The following is an 18,941-nucleotide window of genomic DNA, read 5'->3' as shown; positions in this document are numbered from 1 at the left end:
ACTACTACTACTACTACTACTACTACAGATATAGTAGACTGGATGGGGCAGCAACATTTGTTGTGTATGTTTCTGTTCCATTTAGGTTGGCCCTAGTGGCTTAAAGTGAAGCTACACAGGAGATGCAGGGTTTTCAATTGGGTTTGAAGGAAGAGAAGCAAAGAGGTGACACCACACAGCTGTTACAACAAGGAGGAGTGGGCAGCGCCATTGACATTTGAGTGGCTAAGAGTAGTAAAGTGGAAAAAGTGAAGGCAAAGGTCAACTTTTAAAGGTAAGATGATTTTCTGAACTGAGCCTTATTTAAAAAAAATATAAAAATGCCTATGTAGAGATGAAGACTTTTGTTTGCATGTTTTAATATTTTACCCTCCAAGATCCTAGATGGCACAGTTGCTAAAGTTACCTTCAAGGACAAGTTCTGTCCTTGCAATCAGAGTGTCTTGTGTGTGCTTCTGCTGTAGGCTGCATGAAGGGGCTGCAGACAGAATACATACTGGTAATTTATTCCTGCATGAGAAAGTTTCTTGGTTCATACTTAGAGACCTTTCCCAGCAAATTCTATTTTTGCCATTTACTTTTATACAAGGGAAATGGTCACAATTTTGACGGGTGGAGCAGGAAAAGGACCTGTATCTTCCAGGGGGCAGCGGATGGTGGCAATGTGTGAGACATAGAGCATCTTTGGCATCACCACTGTAGAGGCCTGTTTATCCAGGGTCCGGGCAGGGGGACTAGGGGCCAGGTTCTTCTAACTTGTGTCTTAAATGTGGTATTTGCACCCCTCCTGCCTAAGAAATGCACAAGTCCCTCATACAGAGATATATTGGAATTTCAGGCAAAGGGACAGGAAGCAGGGGGAAAGTTACACATCCTATTTCCGCACAACAAGAAATCATTGGAAACTACTCTAATGGTAGTATCCTTCTTTTTCTTTTAAAAAAATCCAACTACACATTTTGCTGAGGGCTAAAACTATGGCTGAACATGGACAGCGGACAGTGAATGTGAGGAAGTTTGCCTGCTTCATAAATGTGTGCTAAAAAGTGGTGTAGATGATTGTGGCTGGCTTTGTCTCATTCTATGGCTGCTGTTGCTCAACCCCAGTTACTGCCTTCTTCTGTTGCTATGGAATGAAGACCAATCACTTCCCAGCATGTTTTGCCCTTACTTCCTATATTTAGGGAAAGCCCAATTTGGATGTCCCCGCCCCCTCTATTAACAAATATGTCAGGAGAGAAAGTGGGGCTGTGCTTCCCCAGTACTGACCAGTAGTTGATAACATGGAACAGGAATAGCAATGGAAATTACATTGGTGTCATCCTGCAAAGTGCTCTCATAACTTCTTGTTATCGGGACAGGAAGTGGGATTTAGTGAGGGCTGCTATTCTCCTTTCTAGTTCCATCCTTACGATGGTGGCCTTGGTTCATGACAGAGGGAGCACATGGGAGAAAGCATTATCCAAGTTCCATAACTATTTCACAATGAAAAATACCAAAGTCTCTGTTGGCTACACTTGTTGGAAATATATTGTGAATGGAAAAACACAAACAGCTCAGTCTAAACCCCTAAACTGGAAGTAATTTATTAAGGCATGTAAGCCCACAAGGACTACAGAGAACAGTATAAAGCTGCATCCCTTTCACTTGCAGAGTTCTATTGTCAACTATTGTTTCAGTAAAAGTTGGATAGAGGAGAATTTAAACAGAGTTTCTTGAATTTGCCTGATTGTACAAAATTAAGTTTACAGTGTTAAATTTACATATCCAATGCTTGCACCCACTAGGAAAATGTTGATCGGAGGCACAGATCTTCATGTGTCACAGAGGATATCTGTGTGCAGAGAGGTGATCTATGATTTGATAGTGGTTTTGAGCAGATCCGTTGTAAAAACAACTATGAGAATGCGTAAGTATCTTTGAGTGATGCAGATCCATGTCTGTGCACCACAGCAGTACTGGAAAGCACCAAATCCACAATTTCTATGACTCATCAGTGGAGAAAGATGTGATCTGCAATCTGATGGTTCTGATGGTAGTGGGAAACTGGCGCAATTTCAAGAGGATCGCTTTTAATGGAGCCAGTATGTGTGCACACGTGTGTGTGTGTGTGTGTGTGTGCGCGCGCATGCGCAAATACGTCCATTCTCCCCCTGCTACTCAGTAAAAGATGACACTGCAGGGCTGCGCCTCCTACCTGACCTCCCTCCAATCATTGCCACATACTGGGACTGAGGTGGGCACAGTGTAAACACACACTGGGTGAGTCAATCTGGTGCCCCTGCCAGCACAACTTGCCGCCACTGCCACCACTCCCTTCGCAGGAGGGAGGTCAGGTAAGCAGTGTGGCCCAACCCACCTCTCTCTACTGCTGCTACTTTATCCTCCCTCTGCTCCCCCTCTGTCCCAGCTCCTGTGACATCCCCTCCCCTCCCCCTCCGTCTCCCACATCACTCCTATTTCTATCCTCTCCTCCTTTCCCTCCTCTTCTCTTGGTCACTCCACTCTCTGTGCAGCTGCTCAGGTGCCAACCTAAGCCTTGAAAAGTGGTTGCAACTGACAGGGGATGTGGGAAGGGACATCATTTCTTAGAAAAAAACATGTATCCAGTCTCACCTTCTCATGACAAAGGCTGAAGTGAAGGGGGGGGGCTCACAAACTCGTGGGATCCAGGGGACAGCCTCAAGAAAGCCATTGCACCCAAGGGTGGTGTGCTAGTGACCCTCACCCCAGAGCCTAGGCTAAATACGCATTGAATTGCAGCCTTTGGCTTTTACAGAAAATGCCAAGTTTTGTGGCACCCTAAAGACTGAAAAATTGAATGAGACACAAGCATTTGTGGGCTAGAGTCCACTTCATCCGATGCATCAAATATATCAAAAACTGGTTAGCATTTAAGGCATCACAAAACCTGTGCGTGTGTCTATTTATTTGAATGTTTGCACAGATACTCATTCAGTCACAAGACACACAAATGCACACAACTGCAGTATTCTTATTTCTCTATAACAATATAAAATAGAAAATCATGCTGTTGATACTAGATAACCTAAAAACCAAGGGCAGCATTGAAATCAATGGGAGGCAAAGTGCTTAACTAAACATTTTACATGAAGTGAAGCAAAATTAAAGTAAGCAACTGGGTAGGGTAATTGTAATTATTTTTTAACAAAAGGGGATGAGTTTATTTGATGTTTTCTGTATTGTTGCCTATGGAAAACAAGAAGTTAGAAATGCAGAAATTCTATACTCAGGCCTCAACTTTGTACATATCAATTTCTGTACTGTATTTCAGGTTGAAATATGAAATCATTACATTATTTAGATTTATAAAGAAAAGTAGAAGAGAAGCATTTTCCCTCAGAGGTGTTATTTGCTAATTAAAAATGGAGGCAGGTTTTATACAGTCAACCACATTCCTATTTATTTTAAGCTTTCCCCCTTTTAAAACACAAACACACACACACTTCACTGGCACTTACTAGTATTGTTTTCTCTTTATTTGCAAAGTTGCTTCATGAGGCTATTGAAATTGCATCCGCATTCACATTTACCAAAATTATTTCTCTGAATACAGAAGTGAAGGCTTCCAAGTTTTTACGTTTGAAAATAATACCAAAAATGTTACACTAATGTTACCTAACAAAAAAGAGATGAATTTTCTGGAGGGCAAAGCACCATGCTTTTATTATGTAACATAATCGATATTAAAACTAAATGAACAAGATCTCTAGTTCATAACTGATCTCTGGAACCTGTTAAGAAAACAGATCTCTTTGGACCTGTAAAAACTAATAAACTGAAAATACAGAGACTTGAAATCTTGTATATGAGTTATTTTCAGCTGCGTTTACAGGTTGTTAATCTGCCCTCACAGCTGAGCCTATACATGTTTACTTGGCAGTTAACCTCTTTGGCATTAGTGGGACTTACTCCCGTGTAATTATGCACAGGATTGCAAAACACTCTTCAGAAATATAAAACCTTATTGAAATGGGAGAATCATCTTTATAGAGGGAATAAGCCTATATACAATAACTAACCTACAAAATTAATATTCAGCCCCTACATGTGATGAATGTTATTTTACTACCGTATCATTTTTGCTAATCTAATGCATTGATCTCTGTAAATACTGTGTATCATGTAAAGAGGAGCTAACATTTTCAACTGTTGTGAAAAGAAGCATACTTCCTAAAACATGTCTTAAGAACAGTAGACACTGTTGCTTTAGATATCAATAGTCATTTGCCTATGACATGTCTCCACATAAGTAATGAAGTTAGGATTAGTGCATAAAGTAGATACATTGAAACTAGCAACCTTATTTTTGCTGTTTTCCTACTTTCTTGTCATTTGGAGTAATCACATATCAAATAACGTGATTTCCCCCAGCTTAGCTCTTACAAATTGGAAAAACAGACTGCGTTGTACATTTGTTTAGATTTGTGCTAAAGCTAAATGCTTTATAAACACTTCAAAGCTACGCAAAGTTTTCTCTTTCTTCTTTTATAAATTCAAATGACAAGGGAAGAAATTGACAGCTGCTTCACGTTTTATGCTAAACCAAAGTAGAGAAAATATAGTTGTTTTAAATCAAAACCACTGTTGGATGCACTGAATTCTCTCATTCAGTTCAATGAGATAGTGGAGGGGTTTTTCTATTATCTCAGAATGGATTGTGCATCTGCTTTTGCAATTGTCTGGTCTGCATTAACACAAATGTAATATAAATTATTAATTTTAATTGTGAAATTTAAAAAAATAAACTTACTGCAAGTGAAAACCTCTTAGAGAATGAATTCATTGTCAACCCAAGCTTTGAGAAAGACTTCAGTGGAAGCAATGAATATTTTGTTCAATCTGATGTCATTTACTCATGTTAAAAAATATTATTTTACCTCACTACAATCTCTCCCCCCCCCCCTTTTCCCACAGAAACCTATGGCCTGATCTAACCACATTAACTCAGAAGTAAATCTTACTAATTTCAATGAAATTTACCTCCAGGAAAACTTGCTTAGGAAAACTGAAGAATACACTGAAATCCATCATAAAAAGAGGAACATTTCCCCTTGAAAATGGAAGGGGGAAATGTTATTGGTTAGATATTGTGTTCACGCTATAACCCTAGCTAATGCAAATCTGTTCTCCTGAGAATTGCATTTATTTTTTTGCCTGGATGGATTCCTGATGAGATAATGGCATTCAAAAAAGACCAAGATGCTATGTAGGGAATGCAGATAACTTGGCCCGGATTTGAACCTCCTTAATTACATTAACTAGGTGACCGAACTGCTTCACTTCTACGACTTTTGCTCTAGAAGTGCCAGGTTCTCAGTAATCAAGGCATCAATATGCAGTGTTTCAAGTTAACCCCAGAAAATACTTGACTGAAAGGATTTTGCCTCTTAGAAGGATGTGCCATATGACGGATGCTGAGTAGGGCCCTGCTAGCTTCTTATCTTCAGCCTAACTAAAGACTTGCCCAGTGTGATGTCCACTCAAGGCACTGGCGCACCAACACACGAGGCCTTCGCAATTTCCCTTCCTTGCATCTTCCAGGCACCATCTGCAAATTCAAGATTCTGTTTCTGATCACTGAGAGATGTTTTGCATTCAATAATTCTCGAAACAAACAGGCTCTGCCTTGAGTAAAGACATATTTGAACTAACCCTTGGGCTATTGCAATCAAAGATCTCTGGAGCCCATCATTAAAACTGGCTGGTGTTTTGAGGGGGGGGGTTATGCTGCTACTACAACTGTCAAAATATTTGCTGGAGAGGTGAAGAGGGCAAGAAAAAGAACATTTTTAAAGAAATATGCAAAAAGATCCAAAATCAGTATGACGATGAAGATTCACCAGCCACTACTCCTTTGCTAGCAGTGTCTGGCATCTTTTCAATAAGGTTTATAATATGTGTGTACACACACACACATTCTCCACACTTCAATGAATGTCAGGAAACATAGCAATATCTGGTACATACTTAACCACACATTTGGAATACAATTTATGTAGCAGATAACAGTTTAAGAAAAAGTGCCAGTTATCTAGTCAAAAACAGAAAGCCTTTCAAAGTCTAATTTTAAATTTTGTTTTTTAAAAATAAATAAATCCCAAAACAGATTAGTTATGAAACCAATTCCTTACCTTTTGTGTTATTTCTGGACAAGAATTATAATAAGTGGCACCTGGTACTTCTCTTGCTTTGATCCTGTATTTAAAAGAAAATAAATGTTAGTTTGGAAGAAATTATTGCCAGTTAAGCACAGAATATAATATGAAATGGGTGACAGTTTAAATTAGCCAACCACAGACCTTGTTTTAAAATGTAAAATTCACTGGGAAAAGTTTGATTTTAAAAGCAAGAATATGCTATCCTGCAACACACACATCTGAACGTGCAATCCAACCTTTCTCAGTCACAAAATGAATCATGTACAAATCTGTCTGTTTGCCATGAGTACAGTACAGTTCTTACCAACTTGCTCACAGTGGCCTTATCTGCAACTACCAAAGCTTCAGTATCAGTGTAAATAAATAAATGAATGAATAAATTAAAATTGCAAACATGCATCCTTAAATCATTAGCATGTTTAAAATCTAGAGAGGCTCAACTTTAAATTCCCTTGGGGGGGTCACCTTAGGACAGTTTACTCTGGGTATCTACCAAAAGTTGTGTGTGTGTATGTTTAGAGATGGATAATGCTCTGCAAATTATACAATCTGAAACATTAGAAGTTGTTAAGAAAACACAGTGGTATGAAACCATTACTATAAATTAACCACTTGTCATCATCACCAGAAACCTTAAATTTACACAATACGTGACAGATGTACGCAGTCCAGCACTGAGGAAGACCGAACCCTCTCCTAACTTACCTTGCATATCAAAAACAGGCTAGTGGAACTAAGAGCGCTAGAAATCTGAAGCCTTTTGTCCACTGTAGTCTGACTTTGTGCCGACTTTTTCCGTTTTGGTGCCATCTGCTGGCAGGCAGCATCCTCTGCACTGCTTTACTGCAGTACATAAAATTGGATTACACAACTATCATACAGCACAAATGTGGAAGATCGCAGCCCCCCTTCACATTCTATGTTTTCGTGGCCAACCAATCAGAGACGCCTACAGTTCCAGTTCATATATTTTGAAATACAGCAGAATGGATACAGAGGTCGACATATGACTTCTCTTGGCTCTGCTTCAGCAGCAGCTCAGTGTGGAAAAGCAGCGTTTGCAAAATGCATTAGGCTTCTTCATTTCCAATTCAAACTGCAAGGATTTTTAAACGATGAGGCATTAGCTGAGGCTTCCAGGCATATTACAGTTGCATTTGTAAGAGTACTAACAAAGCTTTCTATGGGACTTTGGGAGAAATATAAGGACTAGAGATAAACGATAGTTCACTTTTTTCATATACTGTAGAAATAATTGCTGCTTATGGTGGGTATCCTTTTGACTCTTGTAAAGATGGGTTTGCAGGTTTTCTGTTCCTTGATTCAAGAACCTGCGAAATCTATTTGATGCTTTCCAGTATCTTGTCAGCCTTAAAATTCAAGGAATAGTCCAAATCTTATTTCTCTCCGAAAAAATTCAATTCAAAGTAATCCATACAACAAGACAACATTGTAAGTATTTGCTCTGGCTCTCACTGGTGGACACAGCACTAGGGTGGAATCTACACATACAAAAAAAACACTGTGAAAATGCTTTTTTAAAAACGTTCTGAAAAATATATTGAATTTGCCATAGTTCAGATTTGTATATTGCACTTCACAACACAGTGAAAACATTTTATTTGCAGCTGTATAGATGAGTAGGTCTCTCGACTCTGTTTCTTCAAAAGGCTTCAACACAAACATCATGACAACATCATGTATGTGCTGCAGGGGTTAAGCTACATGGTTAAACACAAGTGAAGATTCCCAGTGTTTGACACACACCCAGGCGCTCCTATTGCAGAGAGGATCGGGCGCAGTCATTCATGCAGCTGGTGTCCCAAACCATGGGCAAGCAGACGGGCATGCCTCTCAATATGCTGTGCGTGTGTGTGTGCGCGCGCGTGCTAAATCTATTTGTGCCAGTGCAGTCATCTCCACATGACATAAAACAGCCATTATTGTGATTCCGTGCTCTACATGGACACTACCTTCATGGATACTTTGGTTCTGCGGTCACCATGAAGGACAAGGACACTCAAGGAAACCATGGTGGCCGCATAGCACCCACTATGGGGATTTCACTCCCCACAAATGGCAGTGCCAAAGGAGTCTCCATACATTCCCCAAGCACTCAGGTGGGTCCACAGGTAGAGTTCAGTCCATCTCGTGCCCCCTGCACTCCCAGTAGCTTTGCTTCAAAATGCTGACATCAAGTGAAAGACTGGAGTATAAATGACACCAGCCACTTAAATAATGGGCAAAATAAATATTGGCAGAAGCTATTAATATTGAATGCAAGCTAATGTATCTCAATTGGAACAGTCAACCTTTTAGCTCCTTGATTAATAACTGGTCAAATGTTACAACAGTCAACATGCTGGGTGCGAAATGAAATAAAGGTATCTATTTTTGCTGAAATACATGACCCTAAATGAATCCATTAAAAAAATTAATGTTACTGGAAATAAGTGGCTTTTACACTTACTTAAACATGGCACAGAGAAGGCAGCATATGATAAGCAGATAAATTGCTATTGCCAGAACCATTAATATTTTAAAAATCACTGCACTGTTGGGTGGGGATGAGGGGAAGGCAGGTGCAGGAATTTTAAAAATGCCTTGTGCTTTCTCCATCATAGCACATCATCAGATCTCTGAACTAGATGTCATATTATATTTCTCATTTAACCAAAATTTCCTGCTGGTTATGGCTCTGTGCCTGTAAAAGGCACCAAGTTCATTCCCTAGCATCTCTCCTTAAAGGGTCTCGGATTATGGGATGGGGAAACACCTCTTAAAGTCTTGGAGAGTTACTTCTAACAGGGCCTCCTCATATATTATAATTTCTAGGTGTACAACCTATTGTTTTTCAAGCACACCTATGTACGTGCTCATCAGAAGACCTTGACTGGCTGTGGCTTGTTGCTGTGTAATGGGCAAAGCAACCCACAGAGCAGACATGAACTGGGGCCAAAAATGGACCAAGGGTCCGGCTCGGGCCATTTCCATTAGATTTGTGACAAATATTGGCATAAAAAACAAAACAAAAAAACACACCCCACCATCTCAACTTTCAGATAACACTGCTCAGTATTTCTATTTTAATGTTTTATCAGCTTTTTGTGATATTTTGATTGTGCATTGTGCATTTACTTTTTGTTTGTGATTTTATCATTGTAACTTGTGTAAATGGCTTAGAAATCTTGTTTTATTGAATAGTAAAAACGAATCAATGAATAAAATCCCAAACTTGCCTTGTTGGAGTTTGAACTGGTGGTGGCTACCTAAGGAAATATCTCAATATGGCAGTGGAACAGTTTGCAGAAAATATTGTATGGTTGTGCAATGGTAGTGCATCTACATGAAGCTGCTGAAGGACATCATATTGCAAGATGTCACTAATATATGCCTAGGGAACAGTTGAAGCTCTCCTTTTTATCAAATCCAGATGATGGTGTTTTTAAATCGGTCTCAGGACATGGTAACATACCGGTCAAAGACGAATAAACTGGCACTCAATTCCATTAAGATGGAGGTGCTGTTAATGGGCAGTTTGCCAGCGAAGTGGTGTTCATTTTGTTTTGGAGGACTTGCACTCATCCTCAGCCTTGTTGCTGGCGAGAATGAGCAGCGTCTATGTCTCAGAGTGTTTTTTTACCAGGATACTGTGTAATCTAAACCTGGAGCTGGCTCAGTGATTGTGGTTGACTGAGGATACAGCCGATCTTGGGCCAGCTGAGACCTGCCCACTCCTCACCCTTTTGGGGGATTTTTGCAGGCTGCCACCCGGTGGGAATCTGGTAGCATTTCCACCTGCCTGTTTGGCAGATGGAACAGAAAGAGGTCCATGCCTGCTCAATTATGCTGGTGTCACTGTAGTTGGAGGCCAGCAGGGCTGGGCACAATCCAAGCGCTCACCCAACCAGCTCAGAACATAGGGAGATTGGACTGTAGTACTTGATTGATACGTCTACTGTACCAGCCTTCCTCTAGTTATCCATGCTGATAGCCTCTCACTTGGATTGCAGCAATGCATCATACATGGGCCTGCCTTTGAAAATGCTCCAGACACTTCAGTTGGTCCAGAATAGGGCCACAAGACAACAGAATATGGTCATATATGAAACCAGTGCTTTTTCACTAGCAGTGGCTTCCTGTCCATTTCTGGGCCCAGGCTTTTTAAACTTTAAAAACTTTTAGTGACTAAAGATATTTATTAAAGTATCATAACTTTACCTGCAGTTGCTGACTTTAATCTGTATTTGCTTTATGATTTTATTTGTTTTTGGTTTAACATGTACTGTAAGCTGCCCAAAAAAACTTCTGCTCTTGAGTGGTCTAAAATGCAGTAACTAAACAAACAAACTTCAACCTTAGTAATGATAAGAAAAGGGACTGAAAATAATACTTAATGCTACTGTGCAACTCGGTGGTCTGTTTATGGTCTATAATGCTGTCAAAAAGGGCTGTTGTAGAGCTGGGACAGGGGCAGTTCCCTATGAAGAAAGGTCAAAGCATTTGGAGCATTTTTATTCAGGCACAGGTTGATAAGTGCAGGTTTTAAACACAGTGTAAGGTAGTCTCTATGGGAGTATATTGCATTTAATTATGGGGTATCAGAGTTTTTAGGGGGTTAACCAGGCTGGGATAGCTGGGATAGCAGGCTTGTTGGTTTCTGAATGTCTGATGTAGATTTTCAATTTCATTGTTCTGCATGGGACAATGACAATAAAGATTATTGTATTGTATTGTAAGCAATGCAATTCTAGGCCCCAGATCCACAGGCTGGAGAAGGTTCAGAAGGAAAACTGCTGCACCTCCTCTGGCAGAGAACTGTGCCAGCAGTGAAGTGGATCACTTCACAGGCAGAAAGCTGCTGCTTGTGGAAGTAGCTAACCTTACGCCTGCAGACTGAGAATTCTGGCAAGGGGGTGGGGTGGGGGGAGACAGGCAAAGAGAAGAACTCTGCCCCTCCCCCCACAGCTCCTGCCCTGACCAGCAAGAATTTTGGAAGCAGAAGTGGATCTACCACTGTGCATCCCACTTCAGAGTGCAGATCCTCCAAATGTCCCAATTTTCCAAGGACAGTCTCAGAATTACAGAAGCCACCCAGTTTCTGATTGATCCCATAATGTCCCAGTTTTCCTTTTTCCTCCCCTCCCCATCACAGCGAACAATTGAAAGTGGTGTGTGTGTGTGTGTGTGTGTGTGTGTGTGTAGGTGCAAAATCAGAGTCCTGTTTAAACTGAAAATAAAATCCTTGCCTCAAATGAAGAAAATGGTGAAGCTGGCATATGAAGCCCTCCCTATACTTTTGAAGGAAAATGTCATCAATTCACTTTAAACTCTTCAATTGCAATGCTTCAGCAGCCAGTCATTTCTTAGGAAATATGTGAAGCTTATTGCAAATGGAGCCTTACACAGCAAGCCTTTACATCTCTCCTCAGAAGCCCTACGGTATTCAGTGGAACTTACTCCCAGGTAACTGGGTAAAGACTGGGCAGCCTTATACTGCAATCCTAAGCATTTTTACTCAGAAGTAAATCCCACTGAGTGCAGTAGGACTTACTCTCTGGTGTGTTTCTGATGATTCTGACAATTTCTACTTTTTATTGTTGTTATTATTGTTACCTGGCTTTTTCCCTGACAGGGACTCAAGCCAACTTACCTCTGAAAATTTATTTCATTCCATTTATCTGTGGAAGATATTGTACACAATCCCTTCCCTCACACATTTTTTCTTTACAACAATCCTGTGAGGTAGGTTCGGTGGAGAGGTTGCCATTGGCTCAAGGTGACAGATGTACCATACATGATGTCTCTGTGTGCAGCAAGATCAACCGCGGGAAAAGCTTTCTGGTGTAGAATAGGACGCCCTTATTTTCATCTGAGAAATGTTGGAGGGTATGAGAGGGCACTACAAGGAAGAACATGCTGGAACATATTATACACAATTACAATTAGTATGGAAACTTCTGATAAAAATAAATGTTTCTTCCTCCCTAGAATACTAGAATCCAAGTGTACCCAATTAAGTTTATTGGCAATAGCTTCAGAAATTACAAAAGGAAGTATATATATTGTAACCTACCCTGTGATCCTCGGATGAAGGGTGGTAAAGACATTTAATAAATAATAGCCAATTCTTCACATATTTTTCTTTATTTTTATTTTAAAAATATTTTTAGGCTGGTCATCATGCTCATGGATACTAGGACAGTATATACAGTTGCAATCAAAATTATTCAACCCCCACTGTAAATTGTGTTTATTATCAAAATTTCAGCTGTCTGCAATGAGCAAATCAAACAAAAGCGATTGAAATAGCTCAACACGGGGGCTCCGCTAGGGGCGCCACGGAAGATGGCCGACAATACCATCTCTCCAGCTCACATGAGGTAATTAAGAGGCTGAGATGTGAGTAATCAGCCTCCCAGGTTTCTTCCCGGTGGAAGGGAAGACGCAGTCTCATCCGCGGCTGCCCACGAACCACCCCCGAGTTCGAAAAGAAGGAGGGGGTGGGGGCACTGGATGGAAAGCCCTCAAGCGAGCTCGGATCTCCTGGACGCTGTCTCTATGAGTGCTCCAAGTTCCATTTCTTAAGATAAAAGATTGGATATAAGATTTATGGACATGCTTTGAGCGAAGAAAGGGTATTTTATCTGCTAATTAAGCCAGTCCCTGAGATGCTAAGAGTGACGGATTGGAAGAAAGATAACATCAAAGAATAACATCTAAGCCAGTATGTTGAAACGGAACGGAAAGGAGGGGGGATAAAACTTTTTCTTTTTCTACTACGGTACTACCTGGAAGAATATTTGGAAGAAGATAAAAGACTCTCTTGTGACACACAATTTAATCAGGATCCGCCATTATGAGACAGACTGTGTTGCAGAGATTAATAGTCATAGGGGGAGGCGAGCCCTTACTTTGTTATTATATCAGTATCTCAAGTTTGATTTGGCAATCCTCCCCTGGAAAGACTAATGTTTGGTGCAACCTGTCTGAGAAAATTAATGAGCAAACGCCTAGATTCTATTTCATCGGAACTGAGGAAAGATGGCGTCTGCCACCCGAGAAGGACTTTTGGATGGATTCAGCATAAATACCAGCGTGTGAGGACATATTGTAAATAAAAGACTTATCAGCTGCAAAAAAAAAGGGGGGGGAGTCATACAAAGTTCACACAGAAGCATAATATTGTTCATTTCAGCTCGCCTGTGGAAACAACTCAGAGGCTATGAAAGAAGAAGGATAATAACAAGATTTAAAGATGGGACTAGTGGACACTCAAAGCAGTAGAAATATGAGATGATTGGACCCCACTGAACTTGAAGCATTGGAACCCCCAACAAAAAAATTATAATTTGGCAAAATATTTGGACTTCATGATATATATTTGTATAATTTGGAATATTTAATGTGATTTGATTGTATTGTTAAAATGGAAAACTTAATAAAAATTATTATTTAAAAAATTGAAATAGTTCAACACAATGGATGCTTCAGGTTCAAATTCAGCTGAAATTGCAACTTACACTGGCTTCTCCAGTGTCACTATTATTCAACCCCTTCATGGCAAGCATCTTTAGTACTTAGTAGAGCAGCCTTTTGCTGCTATGACCTGCTGCAAACCAGATGCATAGCCAGACAGCAGCTTCCGGCAGCATTCCTGAGGAATCTTAGCCCATTCCGCATGAGCAATGGCCTCCAGTTCAATGATATTCTTGCATTTGCCTTCTTCAAATCTCACCAGACACTGGGGTTCAAGTCAGATGACTGTGATGGCCACTGTAGAACCTTCCAAGACTTCTTCTGCAACCAAGCCTTGGTGGAATTTGAGGGGTGCTTGGGATCATTGTCCTGTTGGAAGGTCCAATGACACCCAGGCTTCAGCTTCCTCACAGACAGCATGATGTTTCCTCCTAGGATTTCCTGATACTTCAATGAATCCATCCTGCCTTATTATCCTTTCTTCATCAAAGTGGCTGGGGCAACCCAGTCAGATGGATTAGATAGGCTAGTTTTAGCCTTTTGGTATTAATAATCCAGAATGCTTTGAGGTGAACTGGATCTTCCTGGTATTATCTCCTTTTTTCTCCCTTAAAATAATAACCACACAGAAACAAGTCTTGTAAAAGGTAGAAAAAACATTTACTCACTCAGTATACATCTTGAAGAATAGCAGATTCAGCAGATTTGTGCAGGCAGGCTTAAAATGCTAATTGAGTTACTAAGACATACGGTACTAAGGTCTAGCTTAAAAATGGAGTCTGAGCTTGAGCTCCTATTTGCAGTTGTTCTAATGTTGTAGCTGTAGGTATGATGGAGAAGAGCGGGGGTGGGGGTGTGCTCAGGCAAGGAGGAGCAGATATATAGCTATGCCCTCAGGCCACAATAGGGAAGTGATCCCTACGAGCCTCAGCCCCTTCATGTGCCTATCTGCCAAAACATGATTTTTTGGTTTGACTGCAATGAATATTCCACAGAGCCCTTGTAAAATAAGCATAAGATGCAAGTTACACACACATTCAGGAGGAAGGCAGGGGAAGGTGGCACTCAATCTCATTTCCCCCTCGTGACCACCCTGCAAAGAGCAGGACGGCTCCGTTTGCTGGGTGCTGCTTTGTGGGTGTGTTGTTGTTGTTGTTTAGTCATTTAGTCATGTCCGACTCTTTGTGACCCCCTGGACCAGAGCACGCCAGGCACTCCTGTCTTTCACTGCCTCCCGCAGTTTGGTCAAACTCATGCTGGTAGCTTCGAGAACACTGTCTAACCATCTCATCCTCTATTGTCCCCTTCTCCTTGTGCCCTCCATCTTTCCCAACATCCGGGTCTTTTCCAGGGAGTTTTCTCTTCTCATCAGGTGGCCAAAGTCCTGGAGCCTCAGCTTCAGGATCTGTCCTTCCAGTGAGCACCCAGGGCTGATTTCCTTAAGAATGGAGAGGTTTGATCTTCTTGCAGTCCATGGGACTCTCAAGAGTCTCCTCCAGCACCATAATTCAAAAGCATCATTTCTTTGGCGATCAGCCTTCTTTATGGTCCAGCTCTCACTTCCATACTGGGAAAACCATAGCTTTTACTATACGGACCTTTGTTGGAAAGGGGATGTTGCTCCAGTGCTTTTTTTCTGGGGGAACGTAGGCGGACGCATACCCATAAACATTTTGTGAATCTAACGGGAGAAGAAACAAAAATTTTTAAATTGTCAATTTCTTCTCTAGCACGGTGAATCGTCAGTTCCGCTGCTACCCCTGATGGTGGCCTCATTTCCTCTCATGGTGTTTCCTGAGTCTCAGATGGAAGCAAGCATTTAATGTGTGAAGTAGGAGCTGGAATCTAGCACAGTGATTGGTCAGTTTTGTTGTTACCACCTCCGATGGTGGCTTCCTTTCCTTTCCCAGTGATTTTCTTGAGTCACAATGAGAGTACCCCTAAACATTTTTTTAGAAAAAAAGCACTGAGTTGCTCCCATTATGCACCTGACACCCCCCCCCCACACCCAGCCAGGCTGATACCAGGAGTGGGTTAGGCTTGTTGAAATTTACCTGGTATGATGTAGCACAAAGTGGTGGCATGGAGAAGGCCTTAGCTATGAACTGTTTTGCACACGTGTCGGCTTTTTCACTTCTTTGCCCAGACACACAGGACACCCGCGTCCCTTCTGCTGAACATGTAGAAGTACCTATAAATAATTTAATATTAACATCTGCTACATATGGTGGGCTGCTTCACCATACATAATCACAGAGCACTGTATATCTTCCATACCATTCAGCCACTAATTGTAAGCAGAATTTTCTTATTTCTTTTTTTCCTTTGAAAAACAGTCCCTTTCCCCTGCAGTCACCATGGTGACTGAAATTTGCTTGGAGAAAATTTTTCCCAGAAAGAACAACTACTGTGTAAGTAAACTTTTCTCATAACATTTCTCATTATTATGGATATTGCTCCTGAAATGGGACCAGGCCATACAGTTATGAGCGAGGAGCAACCCGACTGGTCTTCCCTCTGTTCTACCTGAAAGACTAAAATTTTTATTTCTAATAAGAGCATGCAGGCTTCTAGAGAACACAAAGTTAAGCTCCCCACTCCCTTTAAAGCAAAAGCCATTGTTCCTGCCAGGAAAATTTGATATATACATTAGACTCTGAGGGAAGAAACAGAAGACTGAGCAGTAGCCTCCTAAAGGCAGGAGCTCTGTCAGGGCATGCAGTCCAAGCCGGGAGGACTCCTAGCCTAAATCCCCTCCTAATCGCCAAATTAGCCCGGAGGAGCAAAGGGGAATGTCGCGGGAAGTTTAAGAAGGCACTGAAGACTTCTTTCCAATTGCTGGCTGAAATCACAGAAGGAGAACCACAAGGCTGAGAGGGAAGCCTCAGCATGTTAACAGATCAACGTCTCAAGAACCAGCAGGAATGCTGAACAAAGTATCTTTACAGAACTTACATGGCATGATAAAAGTGGAATAAATTTCTGCCAGCAGAAATCCTGACCCTCTTAATTCCAGATTGCAACCACTGCCCAATATCTCACTCCACACAGGTTGACCTACAACTTGGAGGGGAGGGCAGTAACCAGGATGCTGAGCTGTCCCTTGGACCACGGTTGTGTCTAACAGAATGTTCCCCTTCAGTGCCTAAAGCACAAGTTGCCACCTCCTCCAAGCTGCCACCCTTCAGAAGTTTTGAACTACCATTTCCATCAGTTCTGGCCAGCATAGTCAATGGTTAGGATAGAACAGTTGGCACTTTAGCCCAAAACATCTGGAGGGCACCAAGTTGGGGAACAATGGCCTAACATGTGAAAGTAAATATATTGCTACCTGCTCCCCACCTCCCCAAGCATTGAGAAGTTCTGCAGGCTGCACTTGCCAGAGATTGACTTTGGGAAGACATATGACATTTTTGTCACCCATGATTTATTTACAAATGCACAAGACGACCAGGAAATCCATCACCCCTTATCAGTTCCCTCTCATAGCACCTTCTATGGGTTTAATGAGAACCATTGAAGCTCAAAGGTGAGGTAGTGTCCTGATCCCCTGGCCTACCTGGCAGACAGTGTGCCAAGACAAAGTTCCAAGTTCCAGATGCCAATCCACACAAGCCAAGTCAGGAAATGCAGTCCAGAGTCAGTCCAGGTAAGCAGTAAGTAGCTCAGCAGGCAATCTCAAAGTAGAAACCTGTGAAGGTCCAAGGCGAATCCCAGACAAGATTCCTCAGCGTGGCCAGTTGAACAAACACAGCCCCTCAGCTCTGCTGCCTTCTGATACTGTGTCTGCTGACTGCAGCATCTGGGCTTGATAAGCATATGACCCTCCCCTGCTCCAGCTTGCCCCAGCTGAGGAGTCTATGCCTCCTTCCCCACCTGGCCAGCTAGTGAACTGGGCTGCAGGCCCTGGCCTGACTCTGCATCCTGGAGTGCTCTGCCCGCTGTTCCCTATGTCTTGGGACCTGTTGTGTTCATGGGGACGGGGACCTCTCTGGCTCTGGGCCCCGCTGCTCGGCTTCCTGTGCACTGCCCCCTGCAGCGTCATCATCCTCTGTCCCTCTGTGAGTATTGTCTACAACAACCTCTCCTTCCCCATCCCTAGCCTGCTCCCGTGTGACCCAGTCCCAGCTGCACCTCTCAGCAAAATCCTGTTCCTCCCCAAAATCCTGCCAGTTCAAGATAGGTAGCCTAGGACTATGTTAGTATTTATAACATATACAATAATATATATATTCTAAGGTGTATAAGAATATTTTTTATACTTATTGGATTTACTATCCATGATTTTCAAAGAGGAGAATGTTGAAGATAACTTTGTGGCAATGATATTTTTTTCAGTTCTAGCTTATTATTCAGTATTTGTCATTTTAATATACGAGAGCCAATGTGGTGTGACAGATCAGGGAGACCTCATGTGCACTCAGCCACAAAGTTCCCCTGGACCACTCAGGGCTATTGTAAGGATAGCATCCAGCCACTCCCCCACCTCACATAGGCTGCTTTGACCTCCTTGGGGGAAATACAGGATATAAATGTGATAAATAAATGAGAAAGAAGCATGAGAGACGTACATCCAATGAAATTCTATCTCTGTTGGTCACCTTGTATGGGCACAATATATGCTCACTTTGTCGCAGGACCAGTTCTCCATAGTGAAATGGATGCATTTTTTTCTTTTCTTTTTATGCTGATGCAAAAGTGTTGCAGCTGCATTGGGATGGTCAATGGGTCAATTGACCTCTTGAACCAGCAAGGTGGAGGGTGCTGTGGTCTCTGGCTGCTGCACTGAAAACCTGGAAGGTAAAATCCCAAAGTCCCCTGCCTTGGGATGCAATAGCAGAATATCCATCTTGGGAAACTACAGGGCAGGAGAGCAGTGTCCCTGCTCACCAGTGCTTTTTTTAAAAAAAGAAAAATAGGTGCTGGTACTTGCCATGAAGTTGTTACACTACGTGCCACACTTTTTAACAACAACAAAAAATTCAATTAACCAATAAACTGAAACTGACGTGGGAACAAATAGAAGAAGACACCTTCACCCCGGTATGGCTCCCCTTTATCACATACACAGCCCAACAAGACAATGACAAGAATCCATCAACAGCCTATGAATCAATCTGGCTTACCTGACCTAACAAGCCCCCACCCCCCGCTCGTAAATGCAAACCCCACTGCAGACAACCACAGACAACCACCCACACCCTGGCCCCCAATACCTCTCACTACCAAAGAAATGTAATAAACGAATAGAAAGAGGACTTACCCAATTGACGCTGACAC

General features: G+C 41.8%; 1 protein-coding gene across 3 annotated transcripts in view; it reads right to left on the bottom strand.

Annotated features, from left to right (window-relative positions):
• The window catches only part of LOC308477259 (uncharacterized protein), a 198,026-nt gene that overhangs the window by 164,589 nt on the left and 14,496 nt on the right, over positions 1-18,941 (bottom strand). For all 3 annotated transcript variants that reach the window (XR_013986405.1, XR_013986406.1, XM_081005787.1), the window contains exon 2: positions 6,156-6,219. Coding sequence is in view for 1 of the 3 variants with exons in the window: in XM_081005787.1 (XP_080861913.1) it covers positions 6,156-6,219 (64 nt within the window). In the remaining 2 variants the exon portion in view is untranslated. The remainder of the gene's footprint in view (positions 1-6,155; positions 6,220-18,941) is intronic.

The sequence above is a fragment of the Podarcis pityusensis genome (assembly GCF_964106645.2).
Source record: "Podarcis pityusensis genome assembly, chromosome: 5".
Classification (NCBI taxonomy): Eukaryota; Metazoa; Chordata; class Lepidosauria; order Squamata; family Lacertidae; genus Podarcis; species Podarcis pityusensis.
This window is presented reverse-complemented; position numbering and strand designations above follow the sequence as displayed.